The sequence below is a fragment of the Anabrus simplex genome, chromosome 1 (assembly GCF_040414725.1).
Source record: "Anabrus simplex isolate iqAnaSimp1 chromosome 1, ASM4041472v1, whole genome shotgun sequence".
NCBI lineage: Eukaryota > Metazoa > Arthropoda > Insecta > Orthoptera > Tettigoniidae > Anabrus > Anabrus simplex.
Genome location: NC_090265.1, coordinates 1,172,177,366 through 1,172,198,768, shown reverse-complemented (window position 1 = coordinate 1,172,198,768; position 21,403 = coordinate 1,172,177,366). Strand labels below are relative to the sequence as shown.

Here is a 21,403-nt window from a genome sequence, read left to right as displayed (position 1 = left end):
TATGTTTTTTAAAAATAGATTGATTTCTAGTTTTCTTCGTATTTCAAACCACCAATGAAGGGTGCAAACATGTTTTGACTTTTAAAATGCTGTGTGATCTGATAATCTCACTTTATAGGTATGTATTCACAAATGTTTGATAAGTGAATCGGGGACAATGGACTGTGAATAACGGCTAAACATGTATATTCAGAAAATTAACAAGAAAGTAAGACTACAGAATTTAGTTAACAAATATGTATCAAACGAATTGCCGTTTCGATTTATAACTTGTTTTAAAATGGCCATATTTAGATTAATCATTTTCGATTCATATTTTGTCACTTTTACGTCATATTTCGTCACTTTTGAGGTCATATTTTCTTGCTTATTTGGGCTATTTTTAGGTCTTAAACATCCAAGCCCTAGTATATCAATTACTTACTACTACTACTACTACCACTACTACTACTACTACTAATAATAATAATAATAATAATAATTGTACCGGAAGGTACACCTCAACTCCGCACATTCAAAAGCAGCGCCTTAATAAACTCTATCTATCCAACAAAACGTGAAACTGCTACTACATAAAGTCGGGAAATTAATCAGAAGATGTCACTATCGTAAAATTGAGAAATTTATCATTTCTAAGTTTCCTAAACTGATTGGATTGATTTTGGTTTTGTTTTGCTGTACATCAAGAAGTTTGGACATTTCTCCATAGATGTCATTACCAAAAACTGTGGTCATGCACACTGTGCAAAGTAAAAGAAGTTGTTATTGAAAGAAATGTTGTGTTTGTGGGTTTTCTCAAGTAAATTAACTTTCATGTGTTTTTTGTATATATTTCAAAGTTTGCAACACTTCTTTCTCATTCGGCCAGTTTTGAATCTGGCCAATAAGAATTTTCTGTAATTATTTTTCAGCCTATCACAGGCTCCTTGTTGCTTTTTGGGTGTAACTTTTGAATTTGCCAATAAAACTGAGAGGGTGTGTCCTGATTAGTCCAGAATACTCTCAAACAATCCCCTCGGGTATATAATCAGAGGCTTTTCTGGCTGCAGTGTCTCATTGATCGTCGTCTTTCTGAGTGTGTGTGTTAAGGCAGGAGGCGGGGCGCCTCATTCTTCGGCAGGCAGAACAACAGCCAGGTAAGGGCTGTCTCCGCAAACTTATCCGAGGGGAAGGTTCGATTTTCTAACTATTGTACCCGATGCATTTACTGGGCGTATTCAAAATGGCGCCTACGGAAGGTAGAGGCCAGCCAAGGCAAAGAAATGTATAACAAGATATCGATATTGATGTATGCTAGGAGGCCTTGACTAACTTAAACCTACCACTATGAAGGCGGTGTACAATGGTACATAATCGATAGAATTGTTTTTAAAAAAATAAGAAGGATAAAACAGATTATTACAAAAAACTGACTTGAAAAATTGACGCGGTGAGAACAAGACGTATCGAACTTCGCACTCTAAAATAAGCAATATTGGCAACATTTAGCGAGAAGTATTACGCTGAGAACAAGGAAGTATTGAGCGAATTGAATAAATAAGTGTTAAAATACTGGAAGGAGCAAGTAAAATCCTGAAGCTTAGAATAATACGTCCAGATACTCAGACGCAAAGCCGTTTGAAAATAGGAACTTGATTGAGACGAGAGAGCTCGAGATTAAGCCACGCTGAGTGAAAATAATCATTAGGAAAACCAAATAAGGAAGCAATCACCATAATATATATATTCTACGCAGAACTATGATGAGCTTATATTTTTCAGAATCATCGCATTTTGTCTACTGTCTTGCTGAGCAGATGATGGCTTGCTAAATCGGCATAGACCAACCTGGAGGGAGATGTCGTCCTGGCCGTTAAAACCACCCGACCCGTGCGGAGGAGATCATTCTACCTGACATCCCACTGGTGGAATTTCTACCCAGTTCCTGACCCAAGGACTACGACCGCACCGAGAAGCAACTAAGGCCCGAGATATTGAATGGCGAGCTAAGTAATAGTATTAAGTAATATAATTTCTTATGTGGAGTATTACCAGTATATACAGTAGATCTGAATAGCCTAAGCATGAGATAATTAAGTGTGCTTATGAATATAAGAAAGTGCAATGTGAAATATTTAAGTTGACATCTCGTTATGAGGTGATAGCGTGTTACTACATTACTTTATCCAAGGATGAAGGAATACCATTTAAAAATACGACATAGTGCAACAGCTATTTTCAAGGAATCCCGGTTAGTTAGGAAGGTCCATGCGTGATGTAGTAATAGTCAAACCCGGTTACGTCACAGAGGGACGCACGTTGAATTGATTAAGACTAGTTACCATACTCTTTGCTGTATGATTTATTGAAAGGAAAGATACTGAATTTGGGGTTATATACGGAATTGCAAGATTAAAAATGCGTTCTGAGGAACGAATTCTGCGCTATTCATGGGATACATATCGTTGTATAATTAAGTATTGGAGGTTAAACGCGCTAGTTGTGAATGCTAAATGAGTTAAATATGAATTGAATTGGAGGTTAATGGTGAGATATTGGAAGTGTGTATAGTATTTGAAATGAAATATTGCGCAGAGTAAAAGGAAGTAAAGCATATTTGATATGTTTAATATGTGATGTTGGAGCACATGCAGTGCCATTACAGAATATAAGTATGCCCCAGCGAGGAACTACAGCAAGGTACGAACAATAATATTTCGTATATTTTAATGATGTGTGAAAGTGGTTTGACAGGAATAACAACCGGTGATGTATAAATGAATACATGATTATGTCATATACTGAATGAATGGATATTGCATGGAAGAATAAGCGTGTATGCAAGTAGTAACGTAATGTAGTATTGAAATATCTTTGTGTTGGCATTAGCACACCTATATATGATAAATGCTTACTGGCTGTATGTATATCGAGCTGGTATACGATACATAAGAAATTATTTAGCTAGAATAGGGAATTTATTTGACATTTACGTAGGATATCATCGATGTTTTGTTTATATGGAATATTATTAGAGTGAATACTTAGTTAGGAGCCGTAATTTATGTGGCAATAGGACCGAGGAACTTAGTGCGTCATTCAGTATTTCATTTTCTTCACGCTAACCTGCAACAACGAACTCAGATACTTCTCAACATAACATAGGTCACTGATATTTGTATTCAGGAAATATTATTCAAATTCAATTCTTTTTCGTAGGGACTTGAACAACGTGATGGTTGTATTTCAATGAGGTATAATTATACCGTGACTGATGGAATAATTTATTGAAATAACGAATTTCGACCGTGGCCAAAAGACTATGAAGTAATATATTCTTGTGACCAAATGTAATTTTTTAAATGGAAGATAATTCATTTCAGGAATACGTTACTCAATGTATTAAGATGAAAGCTTAGTTTAGGAAATAGGCAGCGCTGACCTAAGATGTTTGACTCATTGATTAAAATATTTATTTATTAAGTTGATAATCGAAGCTAATGAGACATACCTGATATTAACCATTTCTTTTGCGAAACTTGACAATATAATAAATGTGTTTCTTGATTAGTTTCTTATATAATGAAGTGAGTTTTCATTTATATTGGTAGTTAATAGTTTTATTTAGTATGTAAGGTTCTCGTTGTGCGAATATATATATATTTTTTATTTATTTATTTCTAAAAAGATGACTGAAGTTTGCGTTCTCGAAACAATTACTGAGCGTATGGTATCGTTACTGTCTCTGCACCGCGCATGGCATCGTTACTTTCTTTGAACTGCCTATGGTACCGGTATTTCTCCTCGGACACACGTAAAACCAAACATAGAAAAATTAACCATTTTTCTGGAGGCAAGGATACCCTGAGATGTGTTTAACTGACTAGTTGGGAATTACTGTGGTTACCCTGACCCGTAGGGTGCACTATGTAACCAACCTTTTCTAATATGTAAATTTTCGTTCCGTTAATGTAAAATTTCATACAATCTTTAATTGTAAATCGGGGATAGAAAGTGCGTTACCCTCTTGAGTTCCCCTTCAACTTGGTTTGAGGTGACTACGATTTTTTAACTGTTTTTCTTTCTTGTCACCTCAGTAGATTGGGATTAGCCCCTGTATCTCTGGGCCAAGAGCCCCGTTAGGATTTTATTCTTCATCATCTAGGAGTGCAAGTATACGCCTCCATTCATTTTGTGTTCGGGCCATTAATTTAATCTGTTATTCTTTCTCCACTAAGGCCCAGTAGGTTGGGTACTAGATACCTCTGTGTACTAACTTTTTTCAATTGTAAATTGTGCCTAGAGAGGCCACAGATTGTAAGGGGTTGTGTAAGTTTGGCCTAGGCGAGCTGTAAGAGATTAGTTGAAGTTGGAGAACATGTAAGCTCTTTTCTGTGTTTTCTAAATTCAACTGCATATTGAGGTGCTTCTCTGGAAGGCGGTAAAGTTGTTGGAGCAAAGTGCTCTTAATCTGGAATATTCTGATTCTTGTCTAAACATTGAGATTTTGCAAAATTTTGTAAACTGGAACGGTATCTCAGAATCTGCAAACTAAGGGCTTGAAGCCCCAAATTTGTAAATTCCCTAATCTTGGGTTTTCCAATTATTGTTTCAAGATTGCTATTTGTACCTGTCACTTGATTATTTCACTAAGTGAAAAGTTTGTTAAGTTTGAGATTCTAAAAGAAATATAACCTTTATTTAAAGTTTTAATTCAATTTTTGATATCGTAGTTATCCACCAAGCACCTTCTTTCACCTCTTTCTGTTCTACGGATATCTCCGTAACAATAATAATAATAATAATAATAATAATAATAATAATAATAATAATAATAATAATAATAATAATAATAATAATAATAATAATAATTTTATAAATAAATTCACTACTTACAATCTAGATACAAAAGACTAAAGTAGAGGTAATGTTATAAACTAATTTGCACAGGAAAAATGTAAATAAGAAATTCCTTTATGTAGGCCTAACCTTGGGTTTTGCTGCTCTAATTCCTTGGAAATACATGATTAGTTTAACTACAACATACAGTACTACAGATACCACAATAACGCAAATCTTAAGACAGAGCTACATACATACACACTTATATAATAGAAAATACAGATTGTTTCATCAATATTCTAGAAGACAGCTGCGAAGGACTGAATCAAATTATCAAATAATAATCAAGTATTTCACTAGTGGCATGATTTTTCGCTTTTAACAATAAACGCGACAAAGAATCGATGCGATTTTGAGATATCTTTACGAATCATGTGATTCTGGTTAAGGATTACAGTAAATAAAGCGATCAGGTCAGTTTAAAGCGAAACATGTAGGTATTCTGCAATAAGTGTGAAAATGCAGCGAATGTAACGGAAATAAAGAGCAGAAAATTGTATTTAAATATTATGTGTGTGAAGAGAAATGGAAGACAGAATAAGGATTTCCAAATTCGACAGAAATGCCTGTTAGTTTTAATATTCTAGTAAATCCCTTAACTGAATGGTTCACATACGATAATTGAATATGATTAGGACTGTAATAAAAGAATAGTGAATGATACTCAATGCTCTTTATATACCTTTTAAATAAATAATTCACAAAATAAACGAATGAAACCTTTTAGGACTAATTTAAAAATGTTAAAGCGAAATTCAAGTGACGTGGAAAATTCTATTTCACGAAATAGCTCGAAAATGTGTTTACTTTTCGCGAAATCGTACAAAAATTAATGAGAAAAATCGTGAATTTTTATATAACTTAAAAAGATTCACGATAATAGCTGTAAATAGGCCCTAAATTAACAAATATTCCATTAATATTTTGTTAATGAATATTAAATATAATTTCACATCAATATCTTGACTTTTATTAGACGGTATTAACCAAAATTTCTCTAATGATATAATTCTTATATAGTGTCCGAGAGGCACTATGATACTTATGAGAATTTTCCTACTCCATCACTATTTATATTTTGTGCTCCAGATGAAGTTACACATCATGCAATACTTCCCACAGATGACTGTACTTGTGTGTTTCAGTGTATGCTGTGGAGTTGGTATCTGGCTGACGACACTCAGTTCTACGTGCTGGGGGCGATGTTACTCATACTGGCTACAAGGTAATTCCTGCACCCTGCACTCGTCCGGTTTGGTAATGAACCTGGAAAATGTGCGGCTACTCGATTGCTCATGGAGTTAAAACCTCGCGAGATTAGCAGGCACCTGAATTTCATTCGTGTTCAAAGGGAATATAGCTTTCTCATCTCTGCAAATATAATTCGCTTCATCGAAAGTTATGAGAACTTAGAAATTTGGAACATGTGTGACTGGTATTTCATATACAATTATAAACAAGTTCTTTTATTTAGGGTGAATAAGAACTTAATAATGAATATGCATTTACAAAAGACTTCTGTCTAATTTTGAACTAATAAAGACTTATCTGAGAGCGTTTGTGCGAACAAGGCTAATTGGAGTTGTTGATATCTTGTTTGAATAATGTATTTACAAATAAGACTTTCGTTTCATTGGGCTGATCAGAATTTGCTTATGTAATTTATGGCTTGGTAGAGTGTAGTCGACCGGTTCACTACAAAGCGCTGATCTGTCTTGGCCTGTGGAATTGAGTTACTTACATTACATAACATATAAATTAATATAAAGCGTTTGGTTTATGTACTTTCTGTGTACTTTTATATACTTCATTTGTTATTAAAAAGTTACCACAGGCGTGTGTTTTATTTATATTAGTTTATGAAACAATTAGATGGTCAAAATCGGTATGGCAGTCAAGAGCTTTGCCCTGTAACGCTTTCTCCGATTCAACTGTAATAAGGTATATTTTATTAGTATGATTTCAAAAGGGTACTGAAATCAGAATTCTCTTCCTTGGTTAACGTGATGATCGTAACATAGTAATCGTGTTCTGTGTTCACAGTCATTTCCGCTTTGCTGCTGTTCTCCTGGGAATCTTTCTTGCCTCGTCGTGGAGTGGGACAGCTATTGTGGCGTACCAACACAACCACATGCCAGGGTAAGGTAACCGTACTCCGAATCAGGAATGTATTTTGATTATGCTTTTCTTCTTCTTCTTTTTCTTACTCACAACTTTACTACTGCTCTGTCAGACAGCCTCACACTTTGTGAGCATGCAGTGACGACCTCGGGACCCCAGTTGAATCTGGTATTATTCTTCTATTCGTACAATAGGATGACCTTAACTTACATCACTGTCATTCTAAGCAAATCGAGTCGTAGGCTTATTTGAAGTCTACGACAGTGAAAACTGTGCGGTTCGAATGGCGGTGTTGCAGTATCTTCTTGAGGTTCCAGATCTGTTCCGCACATATTATTATTATTACTACTCCTTTTACTATCGATACTGGTTTAACGTCACACTAACCCATCGAAGGTTTTCGGCGACGGGACGATGGGAACGGGCTAGAAAATGGGAAGATAGCAGCCGTGGCCTTATTTAAAGTACAGCTCCAGCATTTGTCTGGTGTGAAAATGGGAAACCACGGAAAAAATCTTCAGGTCTGCTGACAGTGGGGTTTGAACCCACTATCCCTCGAATACAGGGTCTCAGCTGCGCGACCCTAACCGCATGGTAAGGCCACGTTACAGCCACGGCTACCGTATGCAGGCATTTTCATTCAATACCATTTTGGTTTCATGTGCGTTTATTACATGGCAAAGTAAACCGGATCTTTGTTAGGACTGTCTACCATATGGCTCAGTTTTAATTTTGTTGAGTAAACTCTAAATATTTTATCCAAAACTTTTTACATACCGACATCGTACGACACAGAGTGTTGAATAGTCTTTTTTCTGTCCTTGAAAAACCCCACTACCTGTAGGCCTACCGCTTTTTGAAACCACGATATTGGGATCTGGAGGCTGACACTTTACCACTGATCCACACAGAGATCTTGTATGTATGTATGTATGTATGTATGTATGTATGTATGTATGTATGTATGTACGAGGTGTGTTCAAAAAAGACCGAACTTTGTAAATTGCGCGCAAACCGCAACATTGAGCGAGTTGTGACTGTGGCGGCGCCTAGCGGCAACTTCTGACAACAGACCGCTGCTTTCCGCATTCCATTGCCTGCATTATCAGTTGAGTTAGAGCCTCTGAAGTGATTGCGTGTGTCACATGTTCGTCGAATTCTTGAGGAACAGCGCGTGTGCGTGAAGTTCTGCTTCAAAGTTGGGAAAACGTTTGTGGAAACACTGGAGATGAGACGTTTGTGTACGGTTACGATGTCGAAACCAAAAGGCAATCATCACAGTGGGTGGTGAAAAGCATTGTCCATCACGAGTTTGTACCCCGAGGCCAGACAGTGAACAAAGAACTGTACCAGAATGTTTTAACGCATTTGAGAGATGCTGTGCGCAGGAAGAGGCCTGAACTGTGGGAAAACAAATCCTGGATGTTGCACCATGACAATGCGCCAGCACATGCCTCTCTCTCGGTCCGCAGTTATCTGGCAAAACACCAAATTCCTGTTGTGCCCCATCCGCCCTATTCTCCCGACTTGGCTCCAGCAAACTTTTTCTTATTCCCCAAATTGAAAACCACCTTGAAAGGACATCGTTTCCAAGACATTGAAGAGATCAATGAGAATGCGACGAGGCAACTTCGCGCCATCAAAGAAAGTGCATTCCAGGAAGCATTCCAAAAGTGGAAGAAACGTTGGCAACATGCTGTTGATAGTGCAGGGGACTATTTTGAAGGGGACAGTCTGTGAAATGATGTAAGCTACATAATAAAGTTTGTCTAGCCACAGTTCGGTCTTTTTTTGAACACACCTCGTATGTATGTATGTATGTATGCATGTATATATGTATGTAACAATCTCATAGATCATAGAGATGGGTGTGAATGAAAAGCGAACCTGCTTTACAGTGGTTGTATATTTTAACGGAGCAAAATCGAACACACACAAGACAGCTGAAAAATTGTCACATGATTTTCAGAAACCAATGTTTAGGTACAACTCCTGGAAGAATATTTCAAATACTTGAAATAATGCAGACCATTCATTATGTAGCAATAGTTTCTCTGCGTACGTATATAAAGCGGTTTTTCCGAATCGGAAATTGCAGTGTGTTAGGAGAGATATTTAAGCCACGACTTTCGGTCTATGGCTTGCTTTCAGTGTTGTAAACCTTACCTTAAACATTGAAAGACAAGTGATATCCTGAAACACTAATATTCATTTACAAAGCAAAGTCATCTCCGTACAGACCATGAAGGCCCTTGGAGAGGTGGAAGGTAAAGACTTCCACTATCCGTAACCTCGGCACTTGATGGGGTAGAGTGGTTAGCTCTACGTCCAGCCACCTTTGCCCCCAGGAATTAACCTGGTACTCATTTTTGGTGTAGGTTGAGTGAACTTCGTTTCTTAAATTTTACCACTTCCTGACGGGGATTCGAACCCACGTCCTTCCGGGCGAACCGAGCACGCCTTTACCGCCTCGGCCAGGCAGCCCCTACTAATATTCATTTACAGGGAGAAGATTATAATTGAATAATCGCTACTTGTTCCAGGATACTTATTTCCGAACCGTGGTTGTCTAACTATAGCCCCTGAACTGGAAGTTCGTCTTCGATAGCAGTCAATGTTTTACCTTTATAAGGCAAAAAAGTATTTACTGTTGGAGAAATTATTATAAGCGTCATTTAATAGCGTGTAACTCCACCTCTGGTCTTAATAATCGTCTGTATTCGGTTTGGAAGTGAGTCCACGAGGTTGTGCAGGCACTTCGCATCCAGGTTAAGCCACTCGCTGAGGATTTGATCGCGCAATTCCACCAAATTGCGGGAATGCTGATGTCGGGGTTTTATCCGCTGTTCCAACATGTCCCACAGATTGCCAATGGACTTCAATTATGGTGATTTAGCAGACCAGTCGAGTTGTAATGGGGTGGGGGAGTGTTCATAAAACCGGTCACATATGCATCCAGCCTTATGAACTTTGCTGCTGTCATCTTGGAAAGTCGGGGTATCAATAGCATGCTCATCATTCAGATGTTTAAATAAACATGCTGATTCATGTTAGTGGTGAGTGCGCCCAATCCATGAAATAAAAAACACCCCCAAAACATCAGAGACCCACCTCCGGCTTGAAGTTGACCTTGCACACATCCAAGATGAAATGCTTCATTTGGCCTTCGGCGCACTCGACGACGTGTGTCATTGGAATACAGGCAAAAACGTGATTCGTCAGACCACATTACGTTTCGCCAGTCCGCTACTGTCCACGTTCGATGATTTCTAGCCCATTGAAGACGCACAGCTCTGTGAATAATGTCATCTTGCGAGATGACCGACTCCAAATGTTCCCTGCATGCAGTTTCCGTCGCAATGTTCTCTCGCTAATAGGTTGGAATGGACCTTCATTCACTGACTGCAGCAATTCCTGTCGGGTTTGGAAGCGATTTTGAATCACAAGCCCTGAAACGCGTCTCCGGTCCCTCTCAGTCAGGATCTTCTTCCAACCATAATTCTGACGTCGTGTTTCGTGCCCACGCGTAGTACACCACATCACTGCTTGTAGACTCCGCTGCGAAACACCAACAAATCCAGCATCTTCACGCACCGTATGGCCATTGGCACGGTCAATCACGACTGCCCCTTTTTGACACTCTGTCACGTCCTTACATCTACCCATGTTGACGTACACTGTCCGCTTGATGTCTCACTGATCGCTACTGCCTTATGTTCACGAAGAGGCAGTTCGCGTGCTGTTGAGCACGGGACTCGTTCGCTGCGCTATCTCTATAGGCTTAACGATCCATCTGTGCGTGCGCACTAAGATGACCAACATTTTTCTTGGGAATAACGATTGATTGCGACGTGATAGTGAACGTTTCACCTTCACCTCCTGCACTGGAGCTCAAGAAACTCCAGACTCTAAACTTCAAAACCTCCTTTATACTGCCAGGTCGGAAACCGAACATTAATTTAGTAGGGGAGCTTTTCAAAATTAAGAGTCAGTATCATTAACATTATGTCTATCACCATGCCATGTGCCCAGTTCGAATAATATACCCATTCCACGTGTAGGGGTGAAAGTTTCCAAATATCTTCCTGTGATCGTGCTGTCCCAGTCTGTTGTCGGAAGTGTCGGAATCGAAGAATTTGATTTTCATGGTTCAATTCAAATGAAAAACTAAATTATCCACTTTTGTGCACGAATGTGATACTCACATCTCGAACAATTTTCCTATGATGAATGTCTATCTGTCCGTCTTCTTCTCACAACAGCAAGTCTATTCCATGGCAAAAAAGAAATTTTTCTTAATCAGTGCAGTAAATTGATCAATGAATGATCATGTTTCCAGATTTGACGACCCCCTGGCGCTGTTCGACAACATCTATGATAAACCATGGACTCGCCTTGGGCCTTACCTCATTGGTATGTGTGTAGGATGGCTGCTGTACAAGAAGGACTGCAAGATCGAAATGCACAAGGTCTGTAAAATATTACTTTACATTCGCAATGCATTTAATGAATACATTAAGAAGATCCTGTTAAGACATTTCTCCTCCATGTTATTTCAGAAAAACACTGGCTTGCATGCCTATCAACAAACTATTTCTTTGTGCCCAGTTTGAATAATTAATATAATGTCCGACTCGTTGGCCGAACGGTCAGCGTTCTGGCTTTCGGTTCAGAGGGTCCCGGGTTCGATTTCTTGCCGGGTCGGGGATTTTAACCTTATTTGGTTAATTCCAATGGCACGGGGGCTGGGTGTATGTGTTGTCTTCATCATCATTCCATTCTCATCACGACGCGCAGGTCGCCTACGGGAGTCAAATAGAAAGACCTGCACCTGGCGAGCCGAACCCGTTCTGGGATATCCCGGCACTAAAAGCAATACATTTCATTTCATTTCATTAATATAATAACTTGAGCTCTGAAGTCGGTCATCACGCGATAATTCTTTTCCACTACTAAACATGCTGTTGTTTATCTGCAGTAATAAAATGATTCCGAAGTGTAGCGATGTATAAAAATAGGTACCCTTCCTTCTTTTCTTCCCCATGGTACTACAGCCCTGAAGGGCCTTGGCCTACCAAGCGATCGCTGCTCAACCCGAAGGCCTGCGGATTATGAGGTGTCATGTGGTCAGCACGACGAATTCTCTCGGCCGTTATTCTTGGCTGTCTAGACCGGGCTAGCTATCTCACCGCCAGATAGCTCCTCAATTGTAATCACATAAGCTGAGTGGACCTCGAACCAGCCCTCAGATCCAGGTAAAAGTTCCTGGCCTGGGTGGGAACCGAACCCGGGAACTCAGGGTAAGAAGCAGGCACGCTATCCCTACACTACAGGGCCGGCAAAAATAGGTACCCAGTGTAACAAAATTCAATACTGAAACTTCTAAGTATGATAAAAGAGACCAAAATAAAGGTTTCATAGGTCGGGAACTGATAAGTAAGGTACTTTTGGAGAATGAAACTATTACATTTTAGTTTAACTGTAATCCATTTCAAATCCTGTTCAGAACTGCGACCTCGAGCTGCAATACGAACTCCACAACAACCTGTCATACACATTCAAAAACTACACAGAGCGAGAGGCTGAAAGCACCCAAGCGACAAGCTCTTCCTTCAATTCGATTTGAGTTTCATACAACAGGCTAATCAAGCACGCCCGGACAAAAATATCAAGTGGAATGAAGTCGGCACAATGGGGAGGCCATGCAGCAGGAGGTCGTGTTGGGTCTCTGCCTATCACTGTGTGATGAGTAGGGCCCGGATATTTTAAAAATGCATATGCGCATATGCAAGTGCATATTTTGAACCTTAGTGCATAATTAGATATTTTTTTCTCTTGTGATGGATTATCTAAGATTTCTGAACGAATTGAAACATTTAATGAAATCTGTGTATGTTGTACATCCCTTGGCAATACGAGAAGCCTTCCCTAATCAAGGAAAGTGCTTTCAGTGTCACATGCGGATAATGACCCTTTTCCCAACAGCTATTTCCTTCTTTCAGACATTCAATCCATAAGCAACTGCAGAAGTAGAATCAGGCAGTCTTTGTCAGAAGAATGTTCTAAGCAGTCAGTACCAGTGTAAAAATATTGTCTAGTTACGTCCGTCGACGGAGAACGATCATTTTCAACATATACATTCATTTTGCCCGACAACAGAAAGTCACTGACCCCTGAAAACATTGAAAAACTCTTCATGACTCACTGCTATGCATCATTTGGCAAGCAATGAAATACGTTTATCAATTTAACACTGAGTTAAAATTAAATAATGCGTTTGGCAAGTGTATTTTGTTTTAATTTTAGTGCATATTTTCGTGCATATTTTCAGCATTTTTAGTGTATATGTGCAAGCATATTTTTGAAGTTTTTAGTGCATATGAATCCGGGCCCTAGTGATGAGTGAAAAGTACGGAACTTAGCCAGTATCGGTCTGTGATGATTACTACAGAAAGGTCGGGAAAATACAATCAGCACATGGATGTATCAGTACGTTCAGCTCAGTCTTTCACGGTCTTCAAAATTACTATTACAGACATGTGATACTTCCCATAATTCAATCGTTTTAGCAACAACAACACAAATGTCTCTTTCAAATGCTTGTATTTATTTCCGTTCTTTACTGTGCTATTCTACGTATTTTTCAACGCCAAGTAATAGCGGTGTTTCTTTCAACCAACAGCTGGTGGTGCTGCTGGGATGGCTCCTGTCCACTGTTTGTGCACTCTTCCTTGTGTACGCGCTACACAAAGTGAAACTACATCCTTTGGCCGGTGCAGCCTACTCCTCCCTCAGTCACTCCATGTGGGCGCTTGTGCTAGCCTGGGTAGTAGTGGCTTGTTCTACAGGATATGGAGGTAAGATACTTTTTTTTTTTGCTATTAGCTTTACGTCGCACCGACACACACAGGTCTTATGGCGACGATGGGAAAGGAAAGGGCTAAGACTGCGAAGGAAGCGGCCGTGGCCTTAACTAAGGTACAGCCCCAGCATTTGCCTGGTGTGAAAATGGGAAACCACGGCAATCCATCTTCAGGGCTGCCGACAGTGGGGTTCGAACCCACTATCTCCCGAATACTGGATACTGGCCGCACTTAAGCGACTGCAGCTATCGATCTCGGTTAAGATACTCTATAATTATGTACGTTAAGCCAAAGAACTGTAGAATGTGCACTTATTGTTACACCCAAGAGTCCTTGCAACAGGACTGGAAAACATTTGCCGGGTTCAGAGGCTGAGTGCTAGAGCGCTGACTCTCTGGGTCCAAGGTGATAGCTCAGTCCCGTAGAGTATTTGAAGGAGCTCAAATGCGTCATCGTAAATGAACTCCTGCGGGACAAAATTTCGACACCTTGGCGTATCCAAAAACCGTTAAACGTAGTTAATCTTCTTCTTTATCTGTTTACCCTCCAGAGTCGATTTCTCCCTCGGACTCAGCGAGGGATCCCACCTCTACCGCCTCAAGGGCAGTGTCCTGGAGCTTCATACTCTGGGTCGGGGGATAAAACTGGGGAGGAGGACCAGTAGCTCTCCCAGACAGCCTCGCCTGCTATGCTGAACAGGGGCCTTGGGGGGGATGGGAAGATTGGAAGGGATAGAGAAGGAAGACGGAAGGAAGGGCCGTGGTCTTAAGTTAGGTACCATCCCGGCATTTGCCTGGAGGAGAAGCGGGAAACCACGGAAAACCTAGGATAGCTGAGGTGTGAATCGAGCCCACCTCTACTCAGTTGACCTCCCGAGGCTGAGTGGACCCCGTTCCAGCCCTCGTACCACTTTTCAAAATTTCGTGGCAGAGCCGGGAATCGAACCCGGGCCTCCGGGGGTGGCAGCTAATCACACTAAATACTACACTGCAGAGGCGGACAAGAGTAGTTAGTAGAACGTAAAAACATGAACACTAAAAACTATTATATTCACTTGAGTTTGAGCTACGAAGACATTTGCTGGATGTTTTGTACTAATTGAAATGAAGAATGAAAGAAGCCGGGGAGAACAGTGAACCTATGTAATAACAGAGGAATGTGGAAAGGGAAATCGAAATAGGTGAAAACAGATACCAGACACGCTGCATGTAGTGAGGATATGCATGAGAAAGCATCCTAGACTCTCTGACGAAATTAAATTGATTAATTATTAAAGTATGTCCACCGACCGAGTTGGCCGTGCGGTTAGGATCGCGCAGCTGTGAGCTTGCATTCGGGAGATAGTTGGTTCGAATTCCACCGTCGGCAGCTGTGAAAATTGTTTTCCGTGGTTTCCCATTTGTACAGCCGCTAACTTCCCAATCCTAACCCTTTCCGATCTTCCGTCGCCGAAAACTTTCGATGTGTTAGTGTGAAGAAAAATAATTTAGTTCAGGAGGTAATTATGGAATATATATGTGTGTAATATTATTTTGTAACATTGTGTTGTTTAGAATACCTTTAGTATTTCGAATTAGAAAAATAACTTCATAAATTAGATATATTAGTAAAGATTATAACATATGTATACCCTTCCTTCTCCAGTTGCTGGCCATCCTTGACAGGGAGAAAATAGCATTCAATTAATTAATTATTACTTCAAGGCATGCGAGACTGAGTACTCAAACGGAAAAACGCTGGCCTTACGAGCCTAAGTTAGCGGGTTCGATCCCGACTCAGTCCAGTGGTATTTGAGGATGCTAAAATGTGCCAGCCTCGTGTCGATGATTTATTAGCACGTGAAATAACTTTCCTGTTGGACGAAATTCCAGTACCTCGGCGTCTCCGAAAACCGTAAAAATTATTAATGTAGTAGGATGTAAAATCGAGAAAATAATAATAATAATAATAATAATAATAATAATAATAATAATAACATAAATTCATGTTTTAGGTGTATACTCTTTTTCATAAACAAAAAGCAAATAGTTACCGTTGTATGTACTACGGGTCAGTAGGGCCAATATAATTCAGTGATATTGTCATTGGGCATCTCTTGAAGGCGGCCACTATTCGAATCCTGGCCGATGCATATGGGATTCTAGAAATGGCAATCTCTTCCCAGTCGTAAAACTGGAAGTCACTTCGATCAAACGCTTACTTTAAACTAAAAATTATTGTCTTCTTTAAATGGATCCAATAAATATATACAATTGCAGATATCAAAAAAGTAAATCATCTTCATGCAGGCCAAGAAGGACCCTGAAGAAGGCGAAGATAAAGTCTTCTCAGTTAAAAATTTGTACAGAGACTTACCTTCTATGGTGACTGACATCGTAAAAGCGTTCATCTGCGTAGCGCTTCGTTTGGTTGATGTTCCTAAAAAATGTACACTTGTGAATAAAATGTGTGCTCCAAATAGGAACGGCGATTTATATTGGTAATGAAATATCTCAACAGTTCTGCCTGCTCCAGAGTCACCCCCCCCCCCACCCCTCCCCCTCCTTTCCCATGTTGCAAACTTCTACTAACATTATTAACAAACTTGGCACTAAGAAGGGAATAATTTCAGCTCGAACAAGAACTCTCGGTTAAAAATTTGTACAGAGACTTACCTTCAACAGTTACTGAGATCGTAAAAGCATTCATCTGCGTAGCACTTCGTTTGGTTGATGTTCTTCAAAAATGTAATCTTACACTTGTGAATAAAATATGTAGACAAACTGTCTACAAGGTCGAGTCTCTAATCATATTACATTGAGCTATCCCTTCTTTTCTTATTTACTACAGTCATAGAGAATGTCTTGGGGGGGGGGCTATTTCGGACCCACTATTCATTTTACACGGAATGTAACATGGTTCATCGGGTTCATATTTATTTCTTCAGATTTAATTCAACCCAGTTGTAAAGAGAAGCAGAAATGGCAGCGTGGAGTGAGCTGTTAGTTAGGTAAATGCGTAAACCTTTATTAATTCTATTAGTTTGCACGTCTAGCTAACTACAGTTACGGTTTTCGGAGATGTAAATCTTTGGGAGTGCGGGGTGGCACCACTGTTGCGATCTACGAGCGTGTAAATGTACATGGAGATTCTCTATACAATGAATGGAAAGGCATGGAACAGAGCAATAAGCACAGCACCTAAAAGCAACATTTAAATCATCTTCTGAATCACTTCATTGATGAAAAATAAAATGCCACAGATTATCTCCACGAAAACTAAAGCGTATTGGAGCAGACAGCTGGTTATGAACAAGTGGAAATTAAGTCTTAAAGGAATTAGGTTAATATTGTTACTTGGGTAGTAAAGAAAAAAATATGGCAGATGTAAGATGGACATAAAATGCAGGCTAGCACAAGCGAGGAAGGCCCTTCTTAAGAAAAAATTTGCTCATTTCGAACATTGATATAGGAATTAAAAATATGTCCTTGAATATTTTTTTCTGAAGCGTGGCACTGTATGGAAGTGAAGCATGGACGATAATTAGCTCAGAAAGAAAGAGAACAGAAGATTTTGAAATTTGGTGATACGGAAGTATGCTGAAAGTGATACGGATGGATCGAATTACGGATGAAGAAGTACTGAATCGAATTGGAGAGAGGAGAACGATCTGGCGAAATTTGATCAGGAGAAGAGATAGAATTATAGGACACATCTTAAGACACCCAGTACTTGTTCAGATGATTTTTGAGGGAAGTGTAGGTGGTAAGAATGTCAGGAGTAGGCCAGGCTATGAATATGACGAACAGATTCGAGTAGATGTAAGATGTGGTAGTTACCTAGAAATAGAAAGGTTAGCACAGGATAGGATGACATGGAGGGGTTCATCAAACCAGTCTATGGACTGAGGACCCAAACAACAACAACAATAAAGGGTATTTTCATTACACACATTCCATTTCCCAATTTAAGTTCGGGATTATCACCAAGAGTTTTTATGTAACCCGGTATCACTTTAGCATTAATATTTTGTATCGCCTTTAGAAATATACATCCAGAGGCTCGATACATTTGGTTGTTTTAGGTAAGACCGATCATACATTGTATGTCCTTACCTTGCAGTGATTAATTTATTTGTGTCCTTGTAAACACTCCATGGATCACTCAGCAGTAGCCTATAAACTTTTGATTACCTTCTAGATTTGTGGACATAAGGTTAGAGAAAAAAACCATTTATCCTTTATTGATCGTAAATATGTCTCTCGGACATGGCCATCTATGAACGGCTGTTAGTTTTAGATGGCCACCAGCCTAAGACTGCACGGTTGCTAGGTAACATTTGCTGGCCATCCATACCTTGCATCACAGCCTGCATTGTTGCTAGGGTTACGCTTCCATCACACAATTTTTGACGCTTGCTTCAAAATGCTAAAATTCAGATGGACCCCAGCCATGAGACATAGGTACGCATGTGAAAAGTATTCTTAAACCGTCAGATATTTTACCACTTGTTCTAACTTATATATTATTTGGGAGAATGTTTCCATCAATATACTGTAATTTCTTATTTTTGGACAAAACCTTTTCCTTTGAAGGTAGATCATATAGCTATTTTAATAGCTGACCACTCATTGAAAGTATTAACTATTGGTAACATAGTATGTCGATTGAACTAATGCAGCTCTTGATTTTTCTCCTTTTCTGAACAGTATAAACCTGCATGTTAGTTCGTATTGAATCCATTTTGGTCGCAGTTCCAAATACACTGTGACTGCATGAGATTCACAATTTCCTGGTTCACTATCCCTAAAACCCGGTTCTCATATTAACGAATGTCTTGTTCTGTGATGACTGTGGATGTGGTAAAGTAAGTTAAATATTCACGAGAAATTATGTGCTCCTTTTTGAGATTTCTATTGAAAGTCGTAGAGCATTTGACATTTTTTGCTTCTTGCATAGCCCAAAAGGTCAGGCGCTAGATCGACTTTTATGATTCAACAGTGCTACAACCGAAAAACCGCACATTACGTATACGAATACTTTTGGCAGCTTTACATAGACGAAAAATGGGCTTGTCTACAAATTTTGGATATGAAATTCGTGTTTGAGCCGAAACCCCCTCCCTTGTAATTGAAACAAAAGTGTTTAACTCTATATAGCCGATCACCTTTGCCTGCAAAGCAATAGGAATTGACCAGGTACTCTATTTAGTTCTGGTAACAGTTTAGTGAACCTCGAGGAAGCTGAAGTTTTGTTTTTAAATTCCCCGATTGCGTGACAAGGAATCGCTCTCATGTCCTTCCAGTTACCAATTGTACTACCTCTTAAACCAATATTCGCCAACAACATCTTCCAGTAAAACCACCTCGGCTAATCAGTATCCTACAGTATATACCTGTCTTCACAAAAATGCAATATTGTCTGAATATGACCATCTGTGTTACGTAGTGTATTAGTCGTTTGTTTCCTCTGCGACAGGCAGTGAGACCGAATCCTAGCACATGAAAGAGCTAAAATTCAAGAAACATGTAGATCTGTTAGCAGGTTGAAGAAAACATTTTCAGAGCACGATTCCGGCACTTCATTATTATTATTATTATTATTATTATTATTATTATTATTATTATTATTATTATTATTATTATTATTATTATTATTATTATAACCTGAATGTCCCACATTCGAGTTTTGACGATTTCAGATTGGATGTTCAACATGATGAGGACATCAGGTTTTAAACCCCTGGCCGCAGATTCCATATAAAATATAGGAAGGTGACGGTGAAATACTATTACGACTATACTACAACTACCAGAGTTTCGGATACTGGATCCAAGTTTAGATATTTTTCGCTAGTCCCCTATCTAGCTAGTTAACAGCTATAGGCCCTACATTACACTCTCTATTTAATGGACTGTTATGGGCTAAGAGTTGACGGTAAAATTGAAAAACGAATGAATCATGAATTTTAAGAATAAGATACGTTTTAAAATGTATTCGGCAATGAAAAGGACATCAGGCTTTTGTTGCTTTCCACTTGTGTACTGTTTCTTGATAATATTATTGATAAAATGGCTGAAAATGTTCATAAGAAGCAGCTACCTCTGGACCTGATGAGGCGCCTCTCCAACCACCGATAGTTTCGGACTAGCTGAAACCGTTTCGTCTTTATCATCAGCAGCAGTTTTCTGATCATCCCATACAGCATTAACATCAATCGCCTTTCTGCCTTAGAATTTAGTAGCTTGGGTCATCTTCGTCAATGTATAGCCATTGTTAAGTGTCGTTCGCACTGTAAATATCACCAGGCTTCTTCAAAGTTCTACGGAAGTCAGAGGTTTCAGAACTTCTAAAATCGTATTCTGGTTCATTTCCGTTCAATTATTAATGTTTTAACTATTATCATTATCTGTTGAATCGAGAGTTTCCTGTATGTCAATTCAGAGGATGATAATAAATTACTAGACAGCGGATTTTAGGCAAATACCTATTTTTTCTCTTAACATAAACATGCGTTACCTTTAAAATTAACATGTTTAATGAACTTTACAAAACTTCCATTTCAGAAATTTCTTGGTGAAGTAGTACCACCAATCAGTCCCTTCCGAGTCGACCCTTCTAAAAACACATTTGCAACATACGTATGAGGATGCTTCTTCTAGAATAAAGACGGATCTTGGAAATTCATATTTGTAGTTCTCAGTTGGTGAAACTACGGACTTACCGAGCTCGATAGCTGCAGTCGCTTAAGTGCGGCCAGTATCCAGTATTCGGGAGATAGTAGGTTCGAACCCCACTGTCGGCAGCCCTGAAGATGGTTTTCCGTGGTTTCCCATTTTCACACGCAAATGCTGGGACTGTACCTTAATTAAGACCACGGCTGCTTCCTTCCCACTCCCAGCCCTTCCCTGTCCCATCGTCGCCATAAGACCTATCTGTGTCGGTGCGACGTAAAGCAACTAGCAAAAAAGAAAAAAAAAGAAAAAACAAGAAATTACGGACAATCTTGGGCGGACCCAAAGTTATAAATTCCAATGAAAAGAAAGTTTTAATAGCTTTGGCAGATGCTGCTTCGTATATGGCACCTGGCATGCGTACACTTAAGGTGCTTTTCCCTTCTCTTGTCCATGTCACCTGCTTGGCGCAAGCCTCCATTAAAAGTACAGGCTTTCAGGTAGAAACTTCCAGATGTTCCTCTTCCTCCAGAACCAGTGCTCACTCGATGGGGAATATGGCTGTGAGCAGAAGACTACTACAGTGAGCATTTCCGAGCAGTCAAAGAGCTTGTGTCAACTTTTGAGGATGATTCAGTTTGTGTAAAAACGCTAAGAAAGTTCTGAATGACTCTAGTATTGGAAATACCGGGCGAGTTGGCCGTGCGCGTAGAGGCGCGCGGCTGTGAGCTTGCATCCGGGAGATAGTAGGTTCGAATCTCACTATCGGCAGCCCTGAAGATGGTTTTCCGTGGTTTCCCATTTTCACACCAGGCAAATGCTGGGGCTGTACCTTAATTAAGGCCACGGCCGCTTCCTTCCAACTCCTAGCCCTTTCCTATCCCA

At 39.5% G+C, this 21,403-nt stretch overlaps 1 protein-coding gene across 1 annotated transcript in view; it reads left to right on the top strand.

Annotated features, from left to right (window-relative positions):
- The window catches only part of LOC136858399 (nose resistant to fluoxetine protein 6-like), a 176,963-nt gene that overhangs the window by 142,879 nt on the left and 12,681 nt on the right, over nt 1-21,403 (top strand). The window contains exons 9-12 of the mRNA XM_067137917.2: nt 6,027-6,106; nt 6,925-7,020; nt 11,342-11,471; nt 13,685-13,859. Of these exons, the coding sequence (XP_066994018.2) occupies nt 6,027-6,106; nt 6,925-7,020; nt 11,342-11,471; nt 13,685-13,859 (481 nt within the window). The remainder of the gene's footprint in view (nt 1-6,026; nt 6,107-6,924; nt 7,021-11,341; nt 11,472-13,684; nt 13,860-21,403) is intronic.